A 26,598-nucleotide genomic window follows, 5' to 3' on the forward strand; every position below is an offset into this window, starting at 1 on the left:
AATCAAGACAAGGATAGAGAGAGCGCAGTCTAATTTTTAACTGATTTGGGAAAAGGTGGAAATCCAAGTTTGATACATGTACTCTACAGTATTTCTTTGATCCTAAACTGTAAAAGGCAGCATTCACAGTGGACCTATAACTACAGGTAAAGCCTCAAATCCTTAAGCACTTAGAGTGTGCACACTGATTCAAATCAAACATTACTTCTGGTGATGCACCATCCTTCGTTTAAGTCTGCAGGCAAACATGAGACCATAAGACCATAAGACATAGGAGGGGAAGTATGGCCATTTGGCCCATCCAGTCCACTCCACCATTTAATCATGGCTGACGGGCATTACAACTCCACTTACCCACACCCTCCCCGTAGGCCTTGATTCCTTGTCAGATCAAGAATTTATCAATCTCCGCCTTGAAGACATTTAGCGCCCCGGCCTCCACCACATTCTGTGGCAATGAATTCCACTGGCCCACCACTCTCTGGCTGAAGAAATGTCTCCTCAATTCCGATTTAAATTTGCCCCCTCTAATTCTAAGGCTGTGCCCACGGGTCCTAGTCTCACCGCCTAACGGAAACTTCCCAGCATCCACCCTTTCTAAGCCATGCCTTATCTTGTAAGTTTCTGTTAGATCTCCCCTCAACCTTCTAAACTCTAATGAATACAATCCCTGGATCTTCAACCACTCATCGTACGTTAAACCTATCATTCCAGGGATCATCGGTGTGAATCTCCGCTGGACACACTCCAGCGTCAGTATGTCCTTCCTGAGGTGTGGGGTCCAAAACTGGACATATTATTCTAAATGGGGCCTAACTAGAGCTTTATTAAGTCTCAGAAGCATATTGCTGCTTTTATATTCCAACCCTCGAGATAAACAACAACATTACATTCGCTTTCTTAATCACAGACTCTATCTGCAAGTTAACCTTTAGAGAATCCTGGACCAACACTCCCAGATCCCTTTGTACTTCTGCTTTATGTTTAGAAAGATGGTATGTGAGTGTACACTTTAGACAGCAACGCTTAATTAAACTCCTCTAAAACAATTTAGAACTTGCCCACTACATCTCCACAAAAACATTCTTTTTTTTATTCTTTCATGGGATGTGGGCACTGTCAACAAAGCCAGAATTTGTTGTCAGTTCCTCCTAGCCCTTGAAACTGAGTGGCTTGCTAGGCTATTTTAGAGACCATTTAAATGTCAACAACATCTCTGTAGATCTATAGAGTTACATGCAGGCCAGAAAAGCAGATTTTCTTCCCTAAAGGTTTGAACACACGTATGAATAGATTCCAGAAGAGTTTCTTCCCTGCTGTAATCAGACTTTTGATCTCTCTCTCTGCTGCTGTAACACTGCAGTCTACGCTCTGTTCTGCTAGCCCGACGTACTTCATATGGTACAATCTGCTTGTAGAGCACCAAAAACAACACTTTTCACTATATCTTGATATGTGACAACGAATAAGTCAAAACGACATTAACAAACAAGATTCTTTTTTACAAGAATTGATTATAGCTTCATGGTAATCGTTACTGAAACTGAATTCTTTCTCCTCAGATTTGTTAATTGAATTCATATTTCACTAACTACCATTGTCGGATTTGTACCCATGCCTCTAGAGCAATGGGCTGGGGTTCTGGATGACTAATTCAACGATATTCCCAATATGCTAACATCTCCCACCCTTTTTTTGTAAAATATATACGTGCAGAAATACATTTCACATACCACACTTAAGTGAACAGTTGAGCCTGGTTCTGGAAGCGGAAGGTTGTAGAGTGTTTCCAGCAATTCCTTCCACTGACAGTCCTGAAACATTACACATTTTAAAAAAAAACTTCATTTTTTAAAAAAAAGTACATCTATATACAGATTGATTAATGTGATTTCTAGATTTATAGAACATAAGCCTACTCAACATCAAAAAGTTTAATAGCTTCGCTACCAGGTATTATAAAAGTGTCAGAAAAGGATATGCATAGTTGCACTCTAAAGAAATGTGCTGCAGTCATCGTATTTAAAAGACAGCATTCACAGGAGCCCAGAAAAAATGTCAGTATTTCTTATAGTTAATTTGAGATACACCAGCTTATTAAAATCATTCATCAGTGAAATGGAAAAACCACAAAGTTTCAAGCTAATTGTAAAATTGGTGTACTGAAATTTTTAATTTATACTGTTCAAAAAACCTAAAAATTGACTTTGACATTTGATATATTATTGCTAAATACCTTTTAATAAGGCACTTTGAAAATAGACAATCAGAACATTCAAGAGTTTTCAATTCAAACAAAAATTCAGAATTTATGAATTTGAATGAAAAATTGAAACATCTGACACTGCAATATAATTTATAATTCTTACATCATGTCATTAAAGAACCATACCTGCCCTTTAGCAGTGTATTCTGCTAAGATGTTCAGAAGCTTATAGAAGACTTCAAACCAAGGTAAATAGCTGAAATTAAATACAGACCAAACCAATGTTATTTGAAAACCTCTTACAACTTTAACAGAAAGAAAATCAAAGTTACATTACCGTACAGTATTAAAACATAGACATTCAACAAAGCATCACCAGAAAAACAAATGTTTAAACTTATGGAAACGTAACAGAAATTCCATCTGGAATCAAGTTTATTTATGTTACAAATTTTGGTCAATTCATGAGATTGCTGACCTGGAATAACATGGGTCTGGATTTTTACAGGTCACCTTGGGCCCCAACTGCCTGGCTAAAACCTCAGTAATGACACTGCACATCATACTGATGGTTGCCCTTCAGCTATTTAACACTGACAGTCATTTAAATGGCTGAATTTGCTTACTCATTCTGGGGCTTCCTGTGTGCAATTTTCCTTTAGTGCAATTTCACCTGCTCAGCATTCCTCTCACGCTCTTCCTCCAAATCGAGTATCAGCTTAATACCACTGATTACTTTATGGTGAGATTTCTGCCCTGATGTTGCCTCAGGGAATTCTTAGCCAATGAGACAGCTGACAACTGCGTAGTCCTAGCTGTATCAGACAGGAGCAGTTGTCACTGCTAGGACTGAAGTCAACTTCAATCAAGAAGAGACAGGATTTAATAGGAGTCTGCAACATTACTGGTAGGACTCAACAAGGAACAAGGTGACTTGGATTCTTACACAGAACGGCTTCCCCTTGCAGAGGTTAGAACAACACCAGGGAGAAGATGGAGTCAGAATATTGCAAGTTCAAATCCCATTCCATAATCTCGGTACATAAATCAAAGCTGACATTTGAGTGAGATTCTGATAATGCAATACTGAACATTGCTGCTCTGCCAGGAAAGCTGTCCTTCAGCTCAGATATTTCCTCTCAGGTGGTGTAAAATATTTCAGGCTTCTTTTTATTTCGCAGAAAAGCAAAGGAATTATCTCTAGAATTTTGGTTAATATTAATCTGTCAAACAACATCAAAAACAAGGTAATCTGGTCATTAACACATTTCTGCATATAAATTGACACCACAATTCCTGCACAGTGAAAAACCTTCAAAAGTATCTAATTGGCTGTAAAGTGCTTTGAGACATCCCTCGGGGATTGAAATGTATTATAGAAATGAAAAAAAATTAGTTTGGCACTCACTGTACTTCGTGTTTATGGCAAGTTGTTTCATGAATTGTAGCCTTGGCAGCCAAACATAAGGTGCTGATAATAAGTGCATCATAATGAAAAGGAGGAAACTAAATGCAATATCTCTAAAATCAAAATGAATCAAAATATAATTTTTAATATGGCAAGATCTCTAGCCTGCAAAAAAAATTAAGTGATGTACCTCTAATTTTTGCTCCTAGAGGGGCAATTTACTTTAGTGGTACATCATAAATTCATTTTTATGCACTAGGCATGAGAAAAGGATGACATTTTAATACCAAGTACATGTATGACACTGTAATACTTTGTCAAATATTTTCATAAGTATGCTAATACAGCCATCACTCATGGGACTTACAAACACATGGAGGGTGATTTTGACTTTTACCTGTCTTACAGGGATAATGGACGAGCAGTTTGAATGACAGCTGCCCTTCAGTTATTTTAGCCAGGTTTACTTACTCAGTCTAGTGCTGCGTATGTACAATTGTCCATCAGCACAATCTCACCTGCTCAGCATTCCTCTAATGGTCTTCCTCCAAGTCAAATATAAACTCAATCCTACCGAGCAAACTTATATAAAAAAAACACAAAATCAAAGTGTCCCCCCCAAATTACCTATGGGAATAAAAACAACATGCTAGATGTAATCATCAGGCCCGTCTGCATATATAACAAGAAATGACAGGTTATTGATGCATTACTTGTAATCCATCATCACATATTTATACACATGAAACGCTGTTTTTAAATTCAGATTTAGTCTTTGCAGCTTTTCCGTTTTATTTACAAGAAAAGCTGTCAAGGTTGTCTTACTGTACTCACCACATGTGTATGTAAATGACTGGCATTTAGCAACTAGTATTGGAGAATGCCTGTTTCGTATAAGAAATTTAAGAAATCAAGCACTTGTGATGTAACTAATAAGATTACAATTACAGCAAATATCATTCCATCCCAAAGCAGTGGAATGAAACTCCAGAAGAAACGTGCCCCACCACCTGTCTGAATGGAATTGTCCGTAATGTGCAATGCAGTCTTGGCTTCCACCTGCAATGTTATCCCACAATTGCGATGCATCAAACAGCTAATATTCAAAAAATGCATTTGACATCTGGATAAAGGATTTTTAAAAAGTAGGGAACCAACACTCAAAGCCACTTTCACACCTTCATATTCTTCTAAAGCACTTCATATCCAATTGATTACTTTTACATGTGGTTTCCAGTCTTATCAATAGCCCAAAATCAGAAATTGACTTAGTTTGCTTGTGGTCACATTGATGACTGTATGGAACATTATATGGGCACACTTCCTGTTTTTTTTATAATCATCCAAAGGAAAAAAACAGAAACAAAAACTGACATCACTGGAGAAAGGTTTAGCAGCTTCTATTCTGAAGAAGTCACTAGAGCTGAAGCATTAATTTTGCTTTCTCTCTACAGATACTACCAGACTTGCTGAGTTTCTCCAGCAAACAGTTTTCGTTTCAGATTTCCAGCAACTGCAGTTCTGCTTTATTATAGGAGAAGACAGGATCTTGGTTAAAACTGGCATGTGAATCTTTGGTTGTGCACTCCTGTCCATAGCAAGGCTTCTACCTACAACATTCAGTTTTAGTAAGGAGGTGCAGTAACAACAGATCCAAGCTGACACTTTACCGAATCCACAGACATTTAATTATTTTAGAACTTCAACTGGGGGAATAAACTAACCAGTGAAAGAATATTTATCAGCCTTAAAACAAGCTTTGTAAAGTCAACTTTTCACAACACGAAACGCTCTTCCTATCAGAATCTGAGTTTCTATGATAAATCTAACAGCTTAGCTATAATACTCACAGTACATGGAATTGTGATTTGTAGTTAATTTCACATTCAAACAGGAAAGTTTCATCAATACACAAGTATCGACAAATTTACTAATCAAATAGGGAAAGTGCAGTTGTGGTAAAAGCTCTCACTTACTTCATAATTCAAACAATTTTCATAACTTCAACATATCTCTATCACATTACTCAGCTTGCTGTTACTCCCAATATAATAAATGTGTACAGCACTACAGAGTTTATTCTCACTGTAAAACAGAGTCCAACTTAAGAAAGGTAAAGTTTAAATGGCAGTAAGCGTGTTCATTCCATATAAACAATCAGAAAGAGCTTTGTATCTGATCAACAATGATTTCAGTTGTTTTGACAAAGGCAACATTCAGCTCTGAAACTTTCTGAAGATTACCGAAATTTTGGAAAGCTTTTCAACTGGGAGAAGATCTCCTTTGCTTTTATCTCTCAAAATTTTTTTAAAAACAGATTGCAACGTGCTAACCCACTCACCACCCTAACCTGATTCACATTGTCTATTACTTTCCTAAGCTTGAATATAACCAAAATAGAATGAAAAACAGCTTTATTTAAAAAGGGGCACTTATTTATAGTTTTCACAGCAAAATTGTATCGTAGAATCATTACAGTGCTGTGGCAACCATTTGGTCTATTGCAACTGCACATGTTCTCTAAGCATTTAACTTAGTGCCAATCTCCTTCCCTTTCCATGTAACCCTGCACAATAGATAAAATAATTTAAAAAAACATTATAGCAGACAAATTAATATATTTCAAATATTTCACAACACAACGGAATAAATACTGAATTTAACTTAATATTGGATCGCTGACAATGTTCATGCACCAAATAACACTTCTGTTCTAAAACAACTAACAGTGAGAAATGCTATTGGAGATGCAACATGTATCCCATGTCGCTTCTGTGTAACAATCTGTTGGAACACGTTATACTCAAATGTCTGGTATTCACAAAGTCTTGTAGTGTTACCTGGATGATATCCAAGTTCTTCTGGTAAATTCATTTGAATCAAATACAAATATATTTGACAATTGACTGATATGTACATTTACTATTTGGAATTAACTCATCAATATTTTCAAAAGAAGGAGCCTACCCAAAAGAAATTTAGCTACTTTAGCTGAATCTCTTCAATTTTTTGCTGTTGCTATAATCTTATTTTTAATAGCAATTTCAAAGTATTAATCCAGTGCAATTTACATACTTTGAACATCTATCTCAAGAATTTGCTTTTATATCTACATATGCTTTTTAAAATTTTCACATCAAGGCTTCAGCAACATTTAAAATCTCTGCTCATGGTTTGTGCCTTCCCTCAAAAGCTCAAACTATGTCTATAATTGACTGGATTGCTTGCTACAAGACCATACACAAAATCTACCAGCATCCAACAGGCAAATACTCTCAAGGCACAACCTGGATTTGTCTTTCCTCAGAACACAATAAGAAGGCAGTTCCGTTCATTTTCTAAATTATCGGAAAACCAGCTGGAGGATGAAGTTTAACAGCTTTATTCAAGAAAAGTTTTGCATTCCAACTGTGCTCATTTTACTTGATAGAATGTGCGCTAAAGCCTGCTGCTTGCAAGGTCCAGCCCTTGTAATATTATTCAAAAGCATGAAATAATTGTTTCTCTCTATAAAAACCTGGCAACATAGAACATTCGTTTTAGGACTTAAGTCCAAGGCAAATTCTCTATCCATCAGGAAATAAAACTGTAAATGTTTTTCAAAATATATTAAATAACAAAATTAATAAGTATATTTAAATACAAGTTTTAACATAAAACTTATTACCAATTTCTTATAAGAAAAAAATATCCAATTAGAAAACCAATCTGCTTGAAGCTTTTTGAACAAAACAAACTTCACATGACGCTTGCTTATTTAGCTCCAGTTGCTATAGGAAAGAATAAGTTATTACAACCTAATATATGCAGGTAACATCTTTTCAACATCTAGTTTCAAACATTGTGCAATGAGGATGTTGATATTGTCTGTGTATTGGCCAAAATACAAAATATGCAGCTTGGTTAGATTTAATGCCCAGTAATTCAAATCCAGACCCCTAACTTTGTGGATCTTGTAACTAATGGTCTGTGATCATGTCACCTTTTGAAAAACACAGCTTCACCAACTGATGCTCAGCAATTGCAATACAGCCCAGGAAGTTGATGATTATTGTTTTCTGCAGAACATCAAGGGAGACGTAACTGGATCCAACCAGCAGCTTGGAAGGCCACAGGTTCTTTCAACACTTACTCATCCAAATAGCACCATGTAGAGCTCATAAACATCTGAAACTTTACCTCAAAAGCTTTTAAAATTTGTCCTCCAGCTTGTTTCAAACCACGTGGGGAAAAAGTAAATTGAAATCCTGTTTGCAGCATGAGAAAAGGTTACATATGAACTCAACTGAAAGTATTCTACAAAGATATGCAGCGAATTCTTCACAATACAGAGTTTCTCAGAATTACAGGTGTGAATGTTATTAGTAAATTTCAGCGTCTAACTCTGAAAAATGTCACATTCAAACACAGGCTTCTGAAAGAACTGAGGCATTCAAGTAAAAGGTTTCTGGTAACAAAACACCAATTTTACTGATAATAATTCATGATGCTGCAACATGCATTTGTTCATGTCTTCATGGTGTCAATGGGATGAGAGGAAATAGGTTTGGTGAAAAGACTGGCAAAAGTAGTTGTTTTTTGAATGGTACATATCTTTATAAACATAACTTACATATGATCATATCCAAAGCAGTGAAATGGGAAAATCTGGAATTAGTCAGTTACCTCAAAACTGTGCCTATGATTTACACCTGTCAAGTGTGCGAAGGTGTGACAGATAGCAAGTGACTGCATAACTGCAATTTTGATAGGATTTTTCCTAACATTGCTTGAGGTATGAACAAAGGTACATGCTTTATATTGTTAAAGACATTACACTAGAAAATCTGAATTAATTTCATTTGTCTTAAAGAAACCAATACTGTTTTGCCCAATTGGTTCATGAGTGAAGACTGTAACAGCTGCTCAAATAGTCACAATATAGTATACTTACCAGCATTTCGTTAAAACGCTCACTATTCAACTGGGCCAGAAAAATAAATACTTTCCAACTATACACCAGTTAATAATACCAGGCAACTCAAAACTATTTCAATATTAAATACATTGAGAAAGGTGAAACAACATTTTTTAAAATATTGAATAAAATCAAGTCTTCCCCTATTTTCAAAGTACCTTTTGATTCAGTCTTCCTTATTCTGCGTTTTTAAATATTACTTTTATCCTTGCATACACTTCAAAAATGACAATCATTCCTGTAGCACTTCCTTGATATTTTTGTTTTCAAGACTTCACAATTAGTGCTTAGTTATAATTAATCTTAAATAATTGTTCTTCCTCTAATTGAGCCTGCCAATGTGACCCCCATTGTTGTTGATTCACATCAAGCAATAGATTCTATTATGACATTCACCTTAGAAATTTGCTGCTGCCCATCACTGCTCTATTCAAAAGCAAAGCAGATAGGAGCAGGGTTAAATCACAGAGCCTGCTATTTAACACAAATCGGGGCTGATCTTGGGCTTCAACTCAAGGTTTTGCCTCACCTCCACTTATCTTCATTTGCCAAGACCAAAAACATGTCTATCACAGCCTTCAATATAGTAAACAATGCAGCATCCATAACCTTCTAGGGTACAGAATCAAAGGTTCACAACTCTTTAATTGGAAATCAACACTTTAACCTCTACTGCACCTTCTCTATGTTCTAGATTCTCTAGCCAGTGGAAACAACTCATCAGTGTCTATCTTTCTAGCCCTTTCAGAACCTTACATATTTCAGTACAATCACCTTTAATTCTTCTAAACCTCAGAGAACATAAACCAAATTTACCCAGTTTCCCAACTTAAGTCAACTGTTTAATCCTAGGGATTCAACATTGTGATTTGCTCAGCAAATAGAAATACACCTTCTTTCAAATAAACAGCATTTATTGCACAAACCATCTTATGAAACAGGTCCCACACTCTCACTGTGATCCCCATCCCAACAACTGTGCTGAAGTTAGTCTGAGGTCTGTTTGCAGGATGAGACAGGTTACTTAAAAGTATTTACTTGGCAGCAATGGAAATTAACCTAAACTGAATTAAAACAGATGCTCAGCTATATTTTGAAAAGCACAATTACTATTTTTCCCTGTTGCTGCTCTGAAAAACATTTTAAAAATTCACTTCCTCCGTCAACCCTTCTACAGTTAGTAGAAGCTTGACTGTAACGTTTCCATTTCCATTCTGCACAAATCTCATTACTACCCACACATCTGCTATTGAGTTTTTTGAAGTTGTAATGGAGAGGATCGATGAAGACAGAGCGAGGGGCGTCATTCATATGGATTTCAGTGAGGTGCTCTACAAGGTTTCTCATGGTAGACTGGTTAGCAAGATTAGATCACATGGAATATACGGAGAACTAACTCAAAAGGTGGTGGTGGAAGGACTGCTTTTCAGAACGGAAGTCGATGACCAGACTGGTGCTGGGTCCATTGCTTTTCGTCAATTATATAAAATGTTGTGGATGTGAACATAGGAGATTTGGTTGCAGGTGACAATAAAATTGGAGGTGTAGTGAACAGCGAAGGAGGTTACCTCAGAGTACAACATGATCTTGATCATCTGGGACAATGGATCAAGGAGTGGCCGACAGAGTTTAATTTAGATAGATGTGAGATGCTACATTATGGAAAGGCAAATCAGGGCAGGACTTGTACTCTTAATGGTAACAGCCTCAGGAGTGTAGCTGAACAAAGAGGCCCTGGCGTGCAGGATAACAGTTCTTTGAAAGCGGAGCCACAGGTTGACAGGAGAGTGAAGATGGCATTTGGTATGCTTGTTTTTATTGGTCAGTGTATTGAGTTTGGAGTTGGGAGGTTATGTTGCAGCTACACAAGACATTGGTTAGGCCACTTTTGAAACACTGTGCGCAATTCTGGTCTCACTGCTATAGGAAGGCCATTCTGAAACTTGAAAGGGTTCAGAAAAAATTTACAAGGATGTTGCCAGAGTTTGAGCTATAGAGAGAGGTTGAATAGGCTGGGGTTATTTTTCCTGGAATTTCAAGAGCTGAAAAACATGACCTTATAGAGGTTTATGAAATTATAAGGGGCATGGATAGGGTGAATAGACAAGGTATTTTCCCCAGGATGGGTACTGTCCAAAACTAGAGGGCATAAGTTTAAGGTGAGAGGGAAAACATTTTAAAAGGGGCATAAGGGGCAACTTTTTCCACACAGAAACGTGGTGCGTGTATGGGATGAGGTGCCAGAGCAAGTGGTGGAGGCTGGTACAAAAACAGCACTTAAGAGGCATCTGGATGGGTATATGAATTGGAAGGCTTTAGAGGGATATGGGCCAAATGCTGCCAAACAGGACTACTTTTATTTAAGATAGCTAGTTGGCATGGACAGGTTAGACCGAAGGGTCTGTTTCCATACCATATATCTCTATGATTCTATATAGAATACTTACAACATTCACAGTCTCAATGAGCAGTTAGAGCTATATACTTGACTCCAAAAATCCAGACATGTAAAGATTTAGCAGTGGGTCACTGGAGTGGATTTTGCTGGAAGTCAACGTGAAGTCCTAAGACTGACATAGGAAACACACAAAATGGCAGGGTGTGACACAGCCTGGTGTGTCAACAAGATGGAAGCCTGCTAAACAGCCAGCTTGCAGTACTTAATCGAAAAGTTTACATATGCAAATTTGACACAGGAAGGAAGTCACTTGGTCCCTCAAGCCTGCTCTGCAATTCAATAAGATCATGACTGATTTGGTTACTTCACATTCCCATCTACCCCAATAGCTCCTTGATAAGCAAGGTTATCTCAGTCCACCTTAAAAATGTTCAAGGCCCCTGCTTCTTCAGACAGAGTTCCAAAAACTCATTACTCTCAAAAAAAATTCTCATCATGTTTGTCTTAAATGGACGCAACTTAGAACAGTGATTTTTCTAGTAAGACACAACACCCTTTCCAAAGCTTCATATTTGCTTGGAGTGTGACGTAAAGCACAAATGGGTTGTGAAATATTTCAGATGAGTTCATTACTTAATAGGCAAGTATTTTTTGGCATAGCTAGTTAGTTATATTAAATATCTATTAGGTAACGTTTAGTCTATGTTGAGTTTAGCTTGTTTGTTACAATACACGTCTTAAAATGGGAACTCTTCTGCTATTCTATGTTGGTCACTTGGAAATTCATTACCACTTTTTCAAATACAATTGGTCTCTAAACGAATTGAAACATGAAACACAACATAAATTTCAAGTAAGATTGTATCAATATAAAACAAGACCTTGAATATAATAAATGTTATAGAGGCAACCAAGACAGTAGTTTCAAACATGTGTCAGACTGTGTATTAATTCGGAAATTTAATGGAAGTTCTTAATGACTGAAAACATTGCACAAAAATTAAATTGTACGAACACAGTTGTTCAGTTGTTTTTCAACCAAGAATTTTGGAACTGCTAAATATTGCCTGATTTTACTCTCAATGGAATGAATATACTGGATTTTACTAAAGTTAAATGTTACCTAATAAATTATTCATAAAATCAAACTTAAATATTTCTGCTAATTTAATGATAAAACTATAAACTTGAATACTCGAAATAATTATATCAATTCACAGCTGTAGCACCTGGTTATTGCAGAAAACAGCACTGCAAATTCCTGAATTATGAAACTATCATATAAGCATTGTGAAATATGAAAATACTGCAGAACAATTCCATGAAATAATATTTGCAATACTACTTTATTGTGCAAGGATGGCAAAATTTCAAACTGAAAGATTTTTTTAAAATTGTGGATCAGCTGGTTTTTGTCTGGGAGTGGCATTCTTCATGTCATTTTGGTCTCCTGTGTGTAGTTTACTAAAGTTCCTGCACTGACTGACCGGTATCAAATAATGCCAATCCTGTGGTTTATAAACCAATCTTGGTACACGCATCACTTTAAAGATCAACCACTTCCTCTACTGGGAGGCCAGATTTCACAGCTGAACTTTATCTTGTTACTCAGCCATGAGAGTTTCCTGCACTGGTCCATTAAGTCAAGCATGTAAGCTATTTATACCTGAAGTAACAGCCAGCGAGGAAAGCAAATCTCGATTGCAAATTAACTTGGTCAATCATCAATTAGGAAATAAAACATTTTGCTCTGTAAATATATGCACAGTAGAAGAAGATAAACAGAAATGTAGTTGCTGAATAGGTTTCTTTCAAAATGGATTCAGGCAGAAGTGTCAACATGAACAAAAAAAAGGTTTGAAAAATAAGCTGGGAAATGCTTTTCAACAGCAGTAACTTTTATACAGTAATTTAAATCTCCCAAGGGCCAAAAATAGGAAACACCAAACAGATGCTCAGCTATCATCTAATGGTGCATGCATTATTTCTATCAAACTAGAGAACAAGAACATTGTCAAGAATAATGGCAATAAATGCCTTATATACCACAGGCAAAGTATTAAAGATGCCTTCAGTTGTGGTATTGCTTGGGTGCGGATTGGCCTTTGTACAACTGTGTAATCACTGTAACTTCTTTCGACATGTATGTGTTAAAATATATGGCTAATTTCATTCCAAAACTCCTTTGCATTCTGCTGTGTTTGTTTAAATTAAACCTAGTCACATTTTACATGGATATTTTCTTTAGAAATCTAACTGTATGAAGATGATTTGCTGCAATAGATACATTAAACAACTACATAACTACAAATGTTGAACAAAAACAAAAAGTTTTAAAAAGTTCTTGAATTTGCTGGATATTAAAATGAGCAATTTAAAATAATTCCAAGTGATGTGTTGAAATTGGAGATCAAAACAGAGAAACTACAAAGTCTACAAAAGACAAAGTCTGAAAAACCAGAATCTACAGAAGTAACACATGGTTCAGTTTGAATCTCACAGAACCACGATCACACTGATCGTGCAAGTCTGGTGACTAGTTCTCACGTCAGCAGGGAGATTGTTGTAGCATACACAAAGGTATGCAAAGAAAATACCACAGAATGCAAAAACAAAAATCAATCTTGTGTCTGTCTTTAAATGACTTCAAAAGTTGTGTAATGTCAGAAGGAACCAAAAAAGGAGTAAGTTACTGTAGTGGTTCTGTAGCATTTAATGTACACTAGCAACCAACATGGATAGGTTAGACAGCTTAATACTATTTGGATCAAAGAGGACTCAGAGCCTGCCACTCAAAAAGGTGTCAATGAAAATTAACATGAAAACTTTAAAAGATTTCTTCTTGCAAGTGCAGATGGTATAAGAGGGAGTTTACAATGGCTTTGGAGAAAGAATAGTTAGAAATGTTTTTGGTGATGAAACAACTAGCCACCTGTCGATGACAAAAGTAGAAAGAAGTTTAAAAAAACACACAAGCAACTCATGAGCAAGATCCTCAAATACACCAAAATAGATCACCCGATGATTTTGCACATTTCTTAAAGGTTTAACATCAATATTTCCTCTGTTCTGCTGGCTGGTCGCAATTTTGATTTGCATTAAGGGAGCAAATTAATGGAAAGAATAAACTTTTTTTCTAATTTGGCTATAACAATCTCTTTGGTCCCAAGTTTTCAAATTAAAAATGGAAGACAGGCAATATTTCTTGGAGTATTTGCTAATGACAAAATGACATGGAGGTAATCCCCCTTCACACAACTCAGGGGTCTAACAAGAGAAAAAAAAATCAGGATGTTTGTTTTTTTGCATTCCTTCAAAATGTCTAAAGATGAAAACAAATTTCTGTCCATCCTTTTCTTCGAATGCTTAGTTTCCACTTTTTCATTAACAAGAAGCATTTTGTGATGTTTTCCTCTACATGAAGGGTACATGATAACCACAGTTGTATTCTTTATGGTGCCATAACACTGAAAGATCCCAAACTGGTTGTTACTATCAAAGTGTAACTGAAAAGCATCTGAAATTACATGCCCAACACTAATTTGTTTTTCAAGTTATCCTCATTCTTCACAAAGGCACTTAATTAAAATTGAACATCTTGAGTGCATTACAGCGTAGAAGCAGGGCCTTCGGTCCAACCAGTCTATGCCGAACATAATCCCAAACTAAATTAGTCTCACTGCCTCCTCCTGGTCCATATCATTCCAAATCTTTCTTATTCATGTAATTATCTATCTTTTAAATATTGAAACAATCCACCATTTTCTCTGGAAGTTCATTCCATATGTGAACCACACTCTTCAAAAAAAAAATTGCTCTCCACATCTTTAAGTCTCTCTCTTATCTTAAAAATATGCCCCTAGTCTTAAAATTCCCCATTTAAGGGAAAAGACACCTACCATTAACATGATCTAAACCCTTATGATTTTATAGACCTCTATAAAGGTCATCTCTCAACCATCTACACTCCAGTCATAAATGCCCCAGGCTACCCAGCCTTTCTTTATAACTCAAATATTCCATACCCAGCAACATTCTGGTAAATCTCATCCCAGACTGTATTTGTTCTCCATTCTGAGCTATTAGCATGGTATCATTACAAGAACTATCACTGGCCATGGTAAACCTGAAATCAGCGTTTTGAAAGGCAATGCATTCTAATCATGCCATTGGTGTCAAACAGGCAGGACTTTAATCAGAACCTGCTTTAAAAGTTTGGTCTGATGGCAGTGGAAACACAATTTTAAAATCAGCATTACTTTGCAGCAAACTCAGTCAAATTTCCTCATGTGAAATTGTCAAGGTTTGTATTCAAACCATTAGAAGGGAAGGCAATGGCCTAGTGGTATTATTGCTGGGCTGTTAATCCAGAGACCCGGATAACATTGAGGACCCGGGTTCAAATCCCGTCAAGGCAGATGATGGAATCTGAATTCAATAAAATACCTGAAATTAAGACTCTAACGATGACCGTGAATCCATTGTCGATTGTCAGGAAAAGCCCACCTGGCTCACTAATGTCCTTTAGGGAAGGAAACTGCTATCCTTACCTGGTCTGGCCTGCATGTGACTCCAGACCCACAGCAATGTGGTTGACTTTGAACTGCCCTCTGGGCAATTAGGGATGAACATAAATGCTGCCTAGCCAGTGACATCTTCATCCCATTAACGAAAGAAAATATGTCTCATTGCTTAAATTTAAGCAGATTAGAAAGCATGCATTTTAAATGCCTCAAAGATTCTGTTGTGACTTTGTCATTAGCATTATGGGCTAACAATAATTTATCAAAACTGAAATTTTATCAGGTTATTGTGTTTCAAATTCATACTGAAATTGGACTTTTAACATTAACTTGGGAGTCAAGTTCCTTTAATCTGCATCTAAAGGAGTCAAAATGGATATTAATTTAAAATGAACGCACGTTTCATGAAGGGAATAATTACTTAATATCGACTAACTCACCTATTACTCCACTCAAATCTAGCATTTTTTTGCCAACTGAAATCCCTTTGAAACTGGAGACTGCCAAACCTGGTTACATTACTCTAAATTTACTTAGAGAAGCCCTGGTGTAGACAACATGGTGCAACTAACACTTAAATATAGGAAGCTCAGAGAATGTACTCTGGGTTTCAAATTTATAACCAAAACAGCCTTCACCACATGCAGTTTAAGTAGCACAACTGGTAGCACTACCCTGAATTTATGACCAATGACACACACACATTTAATTTGTAACCAAATACTTCCCCTTCCTCTTAGCTCCCCTTAGAACTTTTGATTAACTCATATTTTTCTTAGTTCAGAGGTTAAATAAAGGAAGAAAGGTGTTCTGTGGTGAAATAGCCCAGAGCACTGCACAGAAAGAGGACTAATGCCATGGACATTAAAAGAATCAAAGCAATAAAGATCGAGGGAATGACTTCAAGTTCAGAAGTTCAAAAAGGAAGAATCGACATAAAAGTATCAATAAATGTAGTAGAGTAAAAAGAAAAGAAAGGTCAAAATGTGATGCGCCTCTGTATTTGGTATGTTTTGCGTTTAATCGTGATGAGTGCACTAGCCTCTTTACAAGACAAAATATTTCTTTCAAAATCTGAGGTGACAATTTAACAACGATATAGGTCATAAACAGTCAAATGTAAGGCTAAGACACCGTAATATGCCTGGTTGCTTTTTGCAAAGTAGGTTTGTTTTTTGTGCCTTCAGCCTGCAACCATATCATCACTTCTGCATAAGATCACAGTGTGCTCAATGCATCTGTCTCGTTATTCTGCATATACAAACAAAATGAATTTTCCTAAAAATCTAGTGACAATCATATATAACCAACAGGGTTTTTTTTAAGTTTAAGATTTATTTTAGTTAATATAAAATAATTGATTTTTTTATGGAGTGAAGAAGGATGTTAATTCTGAGCAGTCCCTTCTGCAGACATTCCTTGTCCATTAGAATCATACATTTTTGATTGAAAGTTATTTATATAATTGATGACGTGGTTCATTGAGAACAACCTCTTAACGGTGGCTGAGCTAAAGTTCTGATCATTAACTTTAGAAACAAAGGAGAAGAACACGCCCACATCTACATCAACGGAACTGAGGTTGAGAAGGTAGAGAGCGTCAAGTAACTCAATGACGATAACCAACCTGTCCTGGACTTCCATGCAGATGTGACAACCAAGGTGGCACAACTAATCCTGTTCTTCCTCAGGCAGCTTAGGAAATTTTGCATGTTCATAAGGATCCTCACCAACTTCTGCAGATGCACCACTGAAAGCACACTGACCAGGTGCATAATGGCCTGGTACAGCAACTGCTCTGCCCAGGGCCATAAGAAACTACAGAAGGTGGTGTACACAACCCAGGCCATCAGAGAAGCCAGCCTTCCATCCATGGACTCCATATACGCAGCTCACTGCTACAGAAAAGCTGCCAACATCACAGGCCCATTGCACCCCAGTAGTGATCTCCTACAACCTCTTCCGTCAAGTACATGAACAGGTTCAGGAACAGCTTCTTCCTGGCTATTATTAGACTGCTGAATGGACTCTCAAGCCTGAAATAATGCTGATCTTGCTAATATTGATCTCACCTAGTGCACATCCTGTGCAATGTAATCTGTATGCCTCTAAGTCTTTTAACAACCTCTGATCTGTACATTTTTGTTACTATGATTTGCTTTTTCTGCTCATAAAGTTTTTCACTGTACTTCGATACATGCGACAATAAATCAATCATGTTACAGACAAGAGACTACAAAAATAAATGTCATACATGAGGAACATGTTCATTTAGTAATGATGCACAAAATAAACTAAGCTCTTCTTGCTCAAGTCGGAAAAGGAGAGAGGAGGGAAAGAATGCGTGCGAAAGCTTTTTAAAAAATGCAAAAGAACTCAATTGGGATTAAGAAAATTGGACATACAACTGGGTGTACATTTAAGTGATAAATTTCTTTCCTACATCTTTCCCCCTTTTGTTTCTCCAGAAGTATTGAAATAGAAATTCAAGATGATTTAAATCGTAATGTAAATAAGATATACAAACTTAACACAGCAACTCAAATACTTTCCATCACAGCATAACTGCAGTATGAAAACATGAGTTGTAAGTTACAAAAAGACTATTGATTTTGGATTCTAAATGAAGATTTAAAATAAACTGGAATTTGTCATAAATACACATGCACTGCAATTTTATAACATTAGTGCAAATTTTTTTAAAAGTGGCTTACTGCTAAGATTTCCTACTCTTCTAAATGGCACAGTAAGGCTAATGGTGTAGCCAGAACATAAATGTGTCAGCAACAATTTTAATTGGCTTTTTGTGAAAGACTTTACTGTACTTAAAAGGCTACTGCTCTCTGATGTTTCCATGTACTGTGGACTTTATTGTCCACGCTGCATAAGAAACAGATTTCTACCCACAGACTTAGCTCAATACAAAAACATGGCAATTATTAAAATGATGAAATGATTATACCTAAATTTTAGAGAGGGAAAATATGACTTTATACACAAAGATTATTTCTAAAAATGTAACTCACCATTCACCTTGAAAATTTTTCTTACAATTGACAGAATTCATGATTAAAATTTCACACCAATCATCTAAAGATAATACACTAGTGAATTAGCAAGTCTTCAATGGCTTTTTTCTTCTGCTGTCCACTTGTGAAAAAAATCTTCAAATGAATATTTTAATAAATAAAAATTAATGTGGCATTCAGTCCTCCTATGTGGGTCAGACAACATATGACAGAATTCATGGAATGTGCAATCTTATGTAACTTTAATAAACTGTGCAATAAATTGTAAATGTCACCTGAGGGACTCATTGGTTTGTCAATGCTATTTAAAATTTCTAACATGACACTAACCAGATGTATAATAGACCATAGGTCTGAAAGGGTTAAAGAAAATCTATGAAGTGATGGCAGCAATAGTTACAGATACTCTTCCGCTGTAAGTTCCTAATCATTCTGGTTTAAGGCATACAAAGGAAGCCCTTGAAGCAAACACAGCTTTTGAGTCCCTCCTGTCAAAGTTTACAGAAAGCTTAATTGGAAAGTTATAAATTGAGTCTGAAAGCAGTGCCAGACAGAGAACAGTTCTGCTGTCGACCACAGTGGGATTCTTTGTGGATACCCAAAACTTCTAATTCAAATATAATGCGACTGGGAAGTATTTTAGGTGATTTCAGAAAAAGTAAGATTTTCTACTTTTTGTGTACTGTCAAATCATATTAAAATATAGGAATTACTTGTTGAAACAAAATCAAACGAATACTACTAACACGAAAAATTACCAAGCTACAAGATGGTAGTAGTACTATTTGAAACAAGTGCGTACATTTCTTTTTAGTAAATTTGGTGATCTAAATGTATAGATAATTAAGTTATTTAGCCTTGAATGCATTTAGTTCAAGCATATTTTAAGCCCTGCCTTATCAGGTTCAATTATATTAACAAGTGTACTATTCAATTAAATTTTTCAAAAGTTGTTCAGTTATGACATTATACACACAGATCAGCTTTAAGATGCCTCCTCTACTACTCCTTATTTGATATAACTTAGTACGCAATATTAGCTGGTATTTACAGCATAGGTACAGGGCCTTCAGGCCAAAAGGCCTACGCTGTTGATTATATCAATCCAAGTCTTCTTCCATATTTCTTCAACTCACTTAACAAACATACCCTTTTTTTCCTCTCATGTACTTGCCCATCTTCACCTTGTGCCATTCATCTCGCCCTGCAGATGCAAGTTGCTTTATTCATTTATTAATGACTAAATATTTATTTTCATTCCCATGTTTGGGAACTCTATGAATTAAAATGTTTTCTTTACACCTATCCTAACAAACCCTCTCACAATACAAAAGGTCGTTATTACATTACTACCCAGCCTGCTCCATTCCAGAGGGTAAAATAGCCCAAGCTTGACAAGGCTTTCCCAATCATTATAACCTACAGTATAAAGGCTCCATAAATACTTGACTTGAAATGGAATTTTCTGGTGTTTTATTACCATTGAGTTTGATGAAACAATCTGACATATCTGAAAACAAAAATATTCACAAGATCAATGTAAGTCACGAACACTTATTCAGAACTCGGAGGCAGGAGATGTTCACCATCAGTCTGGGTGCTTTTGATCACCATTACAGCATCCTTGTGCAGTCGTTTTCAACCCTTTATTTGATGTGTAGCGTATTCAGACTTACCATCTGTCTGTATCCTTACAGGTATTGTCTTTCGTAACTATCCTCTAACTACACCACATCTTGGACATTAGAATTACACATTAAGGCAAATAAATGTTGTATGCTGTACTAACATCATTTTATTAACCTCCCATTGTGATGGATGAACTTGTTTGTTGCAGCATAAGTAAATGAGAATGGGAAAAAGTCAACAGTCTGTCCCACACTGACACCCGCAAGCTCTCTCTTTTTTTCCCCTCCCCCACTAACCCCAGTCTTTCTTTCTCACTCCCTGGCAGTCTCTCACTGTTGCTGCTCCTGTGCTCAGGCTAATGCACTTTTATTCACTTTCCCACTGCTCTTCCAATCTCTGTCCATTTCTCTGACACGTGCAGCTAAATCGGCAGAACTGCATGGCACTGAGCCTATTAGGAGCAAACGCAGGAAAGATATTGCCTGTGATCGGAAGAGCAGCAGGAAAATAAGTAACAGCCTGAGCACCAGAGGATCATGCATACCATGCTCAGCTACAATAACAAGCATGCAGTTCTTGACAATTTGTTGTCTAGTGGCAGAAGCACAGAGTAGAAGGAATGTAGCCAGGGAGAGAAAAATGGAAAGCCATTAAATCAAACCTGAGTGGCAAAAACAAAGAAAAAACAAATTCAGTTTTAAAAAAAAACACGCCTTTTTATTGTCAGTCTTCCTCAGTATTAACCACATTCCCTCATTTATGTTACCTAGAAATTTTGATATTGTACTTCAAATTATAGAATTCAGTTAGTGATAGTCAATGGCATGAATTCCAATGAAACACCACTTTCCACCTTCCACCTATCCAAGTAACAACCTTGAGCACATCTCCTCCACCTTCTCTCTCTCCCCCCACCCCTCCCTATTGTTCTGCAGCCATCTTCCTAACCATTTGTTAGCTGTCCCAATTCCATGCAACTTGATTTTAAGTCAGGTCTATTATCCAGTACCGTACTCAAGTCCTTCTGAAAGTCTATGCAGATTGCATTCACTGTGTGAATAATTATTTCTTCCAAATAATCTATGACATTGGTAAAGCAACAGCTTCCCTTTTGAAATTCATGCCATGTTACACATCTTGATTCTAGTTATTTTCTTATTACATCTAATAGAAAAGATTAAGATATCTTTTCATCCATCAATTTTACACAAACTAGTTTGTGGACCACTGGAATTTTTTCTAGGTCTAGTTTTGACTGTATAAATAACATTAGCTGTCTGTTTGTATGCCATCACCATATCTTTATTTGTCTCTTCTGCACATAAATTGATAAGAGCACATATTCAAGTGAAATCCTAACCTAAAAATGCCACTCGTGCATTACTTAAAATTATGGCAATTTTGGAGTGACAGTATGTAGCAATATAATTGTGGAGCTCGTGCTACAATTCTTCACAGAAGTATTGCTTGTTGGCAGCATTACACCATCTACACAGAAACAGGATACCCATCCAGAAAACGGGCAGAGTTGTAATTCTTTTCAAGCTACGAAATAAAAACCAAAAGAACCGTGGATACTGTTAATTCAGAAATGAAAACAGAAGTTGCTGGAAAAAGTCAGGTCTTGTAGCATCTGTGAAGAGAAACCAGAGTTAATGCTCTAGGTCCGGTGACTCTTCCTCAAAAGAGTCCTCAAAAACTTTAACACTAATTTCTCTTCACAGATGCTGCCAGACCTGCTGAGTTTAAGGTTTTAACGAAGACTTGTAGCTCAGGTTGTGGATGAGGGGGTTGACTTGCTCACCAACTGGCTGGTTTTCATTCATATATGTTTCATCACCACACTAGGTAACATCAGTGAGGCCTCCAATGAAGTGATGTTGTTCTACTCCATTTGGAATTTATACTGTACTGCAAAGACACTACTCACGATAATGGACCGGACAGTATATATTCCAAGTGGAGTAGAACAACATCATTTCATCAGAGGCCTCACTGAGGACGTTACCTAGCACGCTGACAAAACAAACAAGCCAGGTCAGTGGGCAAATCAAGAACCTCTGACCAGCTGAGCTTTTCCAGCAACTTCTGTTTATATTTTCAACCTACTGTTGTTTGTTTTTGGCCCAAACAGAAACACAAAAGGGTGTCAAAATCAGTTTAACTGTCCATCTTTTCATCAAGGTCAACAGAGCAAAAGTCAAATTGGAGAGGAAAATAAATGTTTAATACGAGGAATTTTTAATGCCAACTTCTCAAAGATTAGACTTAATTGGACAACTTGTTCAACAGTAGTACAGTGGTTGATTCCCACTGCAGGGGCATTTCAGAATACGTTCTGGCTCTTGTTTTCTCACAAATCATCAATCCAATCAATACGATGCAGTTTGGAGAAGTGTGCAGAATTTGGTTAAAAAAACAATTTCACACTTAAAATGTACTTATTTCATAAATCATTGTTGGAAAGATGCAAAAGAAAAATATTTTTTGACAATCTTCATAGTCACTGGATAACTTTTTTTTAAAATAGGAAAGATGGCAACGAAGTTGGAGGGAACATCAAATAAAGTTACCTCAACAGTGGTCACTTCAAGTGACCAATATGCCATTGCACCCTGGTAAATAGAGAAAAACAGCATATTGACGAAGCAACTTATGACCAATGGTTTCAGGTAAGTGTAACTGAAAACATAGTCCAGGAAGTGTCACAAATGCAAGCTTTTTGAAGTAACCCTAAGAACAGAATGCCAACTCCACCATTGGCATCCCTCTGCCATTTTTCCATGAAATCCACAAGCATTAGTTAACTATAAAATTCATTCTTTTCTTAAATTAAAAAAGAAACATGCCTGTAGATGACAGAGATCATACTAACAGTTTATTCATAGATTTGTAAAATAAGCAAAACATTAAGACTTTCAGACAAATTCAACTGTAAAGATACTGATATGTGCGAAATAACCAGTAACACTGATTGCATTTCATAAAACAATGCACATATAATCCATATACCAGATTGCTGTTACAATAGCAATTCTATGCCCTCCAAATAAAGGACAGCTAATTGTAAACTAGTGCCATTTGTTATTCCACCCCGAGTGGATCCGGAGCTGGGAAGCCAATGGATTGGTGTATTGACAGGCTATGCCACCAAGTGGTTGAACACAAGTTCAGTCCCACATGACTCTTAACTGGCATCACTCCAATTCCTAACTTTTCCATCCGATATAGAGATTTCTCCAGAGAGACAACTGAATCAAGAGGCCTATTCAATGTGCTGTGCACTGTCCAAATCCTAATATAACACTTCCACTAAAAGACAAGCTGAACATCTTCAGGAACTCTCATTTACGGACTTGTACAACATTGTGAAAAATTATGCTACTTAAAATTTCCGAAAGTATCACAATAAAATCTATACTTGATAAGCTAAGTGAAGTTTAAGAATTGCTGAAGGACCAGTACGTCTTCCAACAGCACTTCAATTTAAAAACCTACTCCCATAAAATGCTTTCAATTGTAAAGAAGTGTCTATCAAGGAACTGATTCTAACAATTGTAATTGGCAACCCCAAATCAAAAACAAATAATCTAGCTCAATATTAATCTCAAGAGTTTTTTTCCAGATTGACAGTTTTGAAGCACTTAACTTCCACATTCATTTATGTCAAATGCTGCTTTGCATGTGTCTTTTCTAGGCATTGTTGCCAGATGGAAAATATTAAGCAAAAAGGACTGTAACTAAATCAATCTGCTACAGAATAGTGCCAAAAGGCCCCTGCTAACTACAAGCAGATTTGCAGGCAGGTCTCATTCTGTTACGACCTGGGTTCTGGCACATCCTTTGCCCTTTCTAACAGCAGGAGGCCAAGAGCTCGCTGAGAGCTGCTACTGTGCCAAACGGACTATGGAGTGCTTACTGCTCAAGTGCTTCTACTGAGAGAGTGTGAATCCAAAAGTCCATTGTAAACAACTACTGGTACTTCCCGGCTGCTACTGTGCCATACATTTATTTGGATACTAAATGTTTCAACTAAAATTAAATGTTTCAACTAAAATAATGCATTTTAAGCCTTTTTAAAGAAGTCCAAACCCAGTGGCATATTCAAAGTGAAGCTTTTATTATATAAAAACACATTTGTTCTATACTTATTATACTTCACTCCTCAAAACTTAATGTTTGTTAGCTCAATTGACTGGATCGCTGGCTTGCGATGCAACGTGATGCCGATAGCATGGATTCAATTTCCATGCCAACTGAGGTCACCATGAAGCTTTCTTGACCTTAGTCCTTGCCCAAGGTGTTGTGATTCTCAAGTTAAACTCACTCCCCATCAACACTCTCCAAAGACAGAGCAGCCCTATGATCCTCTGAGGCCATTCTACACTGGGGCTTACTCTAAAAAGGAAGAAATATGAAAATCATAATATTGAGAATTACAGGGACCCACTTACAATAATTATATATTAATCCAGTGAGAAAAATATAAAACTAAAATTTGCACATTCACCAGAAAATGTTTGAAAGATGTTTGTCTACAACTAATGCAGGCCAAAGACAACTCTTTTTCAAAATCATTGCACAAGTAATACTGCATAAGAAAAATTATATATTTTATAAGACTGTTGCTTTCTACAATTATTGTCTTTATTGAAGTAACACCACATTGCTACAATAAGCCTTGAAAGCTCCTCCAACCATAAAATATTCTAAAAATGGATTTGCTGTTATGACACTGACTAAACAGATGTACGTAGATGAACAGGATTACCTTCTTGTTTATATTTGAGGACTACGATTTCTGTTCTCCGAGGTCCTGTCACTATCAGACATCAGGTGGATGCAGTAGTTCAGGCACTGTGTTTAACCATCACCACTATCAAATACGCTCTGACTGACCAGCCAGCACTATGTTGAAGAATGTCCCATTAAAATCTTTATTCAATCTGTCAGCCCTGCCAGAAACTCTCAAAACCTGTTTAATTGAAGTGGGCACATTTGAGTGGCAGGTCTGAGACTCCAACACTGGAACATTGCCCTAGAATTCACTGCAGTGGCCATATTGGGAGAGATTTCCATTTACAGAATTTTACAGCATTATGGAGGCCGTAAGTTAGACTGTTGTGATGCCCAATCCTCCAGTGGCGGATGTACATCATCACAATTTGCTGGGAAAATAATTAAAGATACATCACAGGGAGCACAGCAGGATATCTGGTGTGGCAAATGGCCAAAGTAAAAATACCTTGTGATCACCTCAGGCTTGAAAATGTCTAAAATAAATGTTTGAAGGTGGATTTGATGGGCAGAAACAAGCACAAATTCAAATTAGAGTGCTGATTTGCCTTAAGGACTGTTTTTATATCTGTCTGGTTAGTTCATTAGATGGAACAGTGATCCCCACCCTATTTCTACTGAGGCTTTACAAACAGTACAGAAACCAGAGGCTTTTAGTGTTGAAGTGTTCAAGCAGTCTGCATTCCCAGAATGTTTTCTGATTTATGACTTGGATTTTAATAATGTACAAATGGGCACATTGTGATCACTAACGACCACAGTCACAACAGTGGATTAGCAATGTGGATTACATGTTAAATTACACATCGATGGCAGTTTAAGACCAGAAACTGGCAACTCACCTTCACCAGATATGCATGATTTATATCACTTTGCATGTTACACCAACACCCCACAGACAGTTAGAAATGCACCACTAAATAATAAGCATGATTCATGAGGGTAACTTTTAAAAAAAAACCTTTAAACATCAATTCCCATCAAACACACTAAGACGACCAGTGCCATTGTACAATGGTCTAAAGTGGCTGTGGTGATTAATGCAGCAAACCCACATTCAATATTTCAGCAAGGGGAACACAACAAGACCCAGCAAATTACGATGTGGCATGATACAACGGTAAACAAAAAAAAATCACTCACATCATGATTTCCTGGAAGTTCTGCATCAGAATAAAGAAGTAGGCTGTAGTTTTATAAATATCATTTCCTCATGTTTGGGAAATTGGTGCTCCACCTATCGTAACTGAGAATTTTCTCTGGTTGAATGTTGCAGTTGAAAAATACATTTGAATTGCGTACAATGCATTCATTCTGAATAACACATGGTGAATTTCTTTAAAAGAAGTATAGCTAATGACTGCAACCAAGATCATAATCCCATTTTTTGCACATTTGAAATATTTAGTATTTTCCTGAACTTTGGAAACCTAATGTTATAGTTAAGGATAAATTCAAATTGAATAAGTAATATGCCGAAATAACTCGCTCACAATTGTCAGTCAAACTTACCTAGCAATTTTTTTTTAAAGCATGTGTTTTAAGCAGATTTGACTGAAAAGCACAAGTTTGAGGTAATATCCTTCAGTGCTCCATTACTTATACATAGCAAAGAGGGTCTGTGGAGTACACTTGATCATATCCAGATGGC

General features: G+C 36.7%; 1 protein-coding gene across 5 annotated transcripts in view; it reads right to left on the reverse strand.

Annotated features, from left to right (window-relative positions):
- The window catches only part of LOC125465413 (DENN domain-containing protein 1A-like), a 522,997-nt gene that overhangs the window by 294,118 nt on the left and 202,281 nt on the right, over positions 1-26,598 (reverse strand). For all 5 annotated transcript variants that reach the window (XM_059638169.1, XM_048558890.2, XM_048558889.2 and 2 more), the window contains exons 6-7: positions 2,393-2,462; positions 1,734-1,814 (exon numbers count right to left, since the gene is read on the reverse strand). In XM_059638169.1, the coding sequence (XP_059494152.1) occupies positions 1,734-1,814; positions 2,393-2,462 (151 nt within the window). The remainder of the gene's footprint in view (positions 1-1,733; positions 1,815-2,392; positions 2,463-26,598) is intronic.

The sequence above is a fragment of the Stegostoma tigrinum genome, chromosome 29 (genome assembly GCF_030684315.1).
Source record: "Stegostoma tigrinum isolate sSteTig4 chromosome 29, sSteTig4.hap1, whole genome shotgun sequence".
Taxonomy (NCBI): Eukaryota; Metazoa; Chordata; class Chondrichthyes; order Orectolobiformes; family Stegostomatidae; genus Stegostoma; species Stegostoma tigrinum.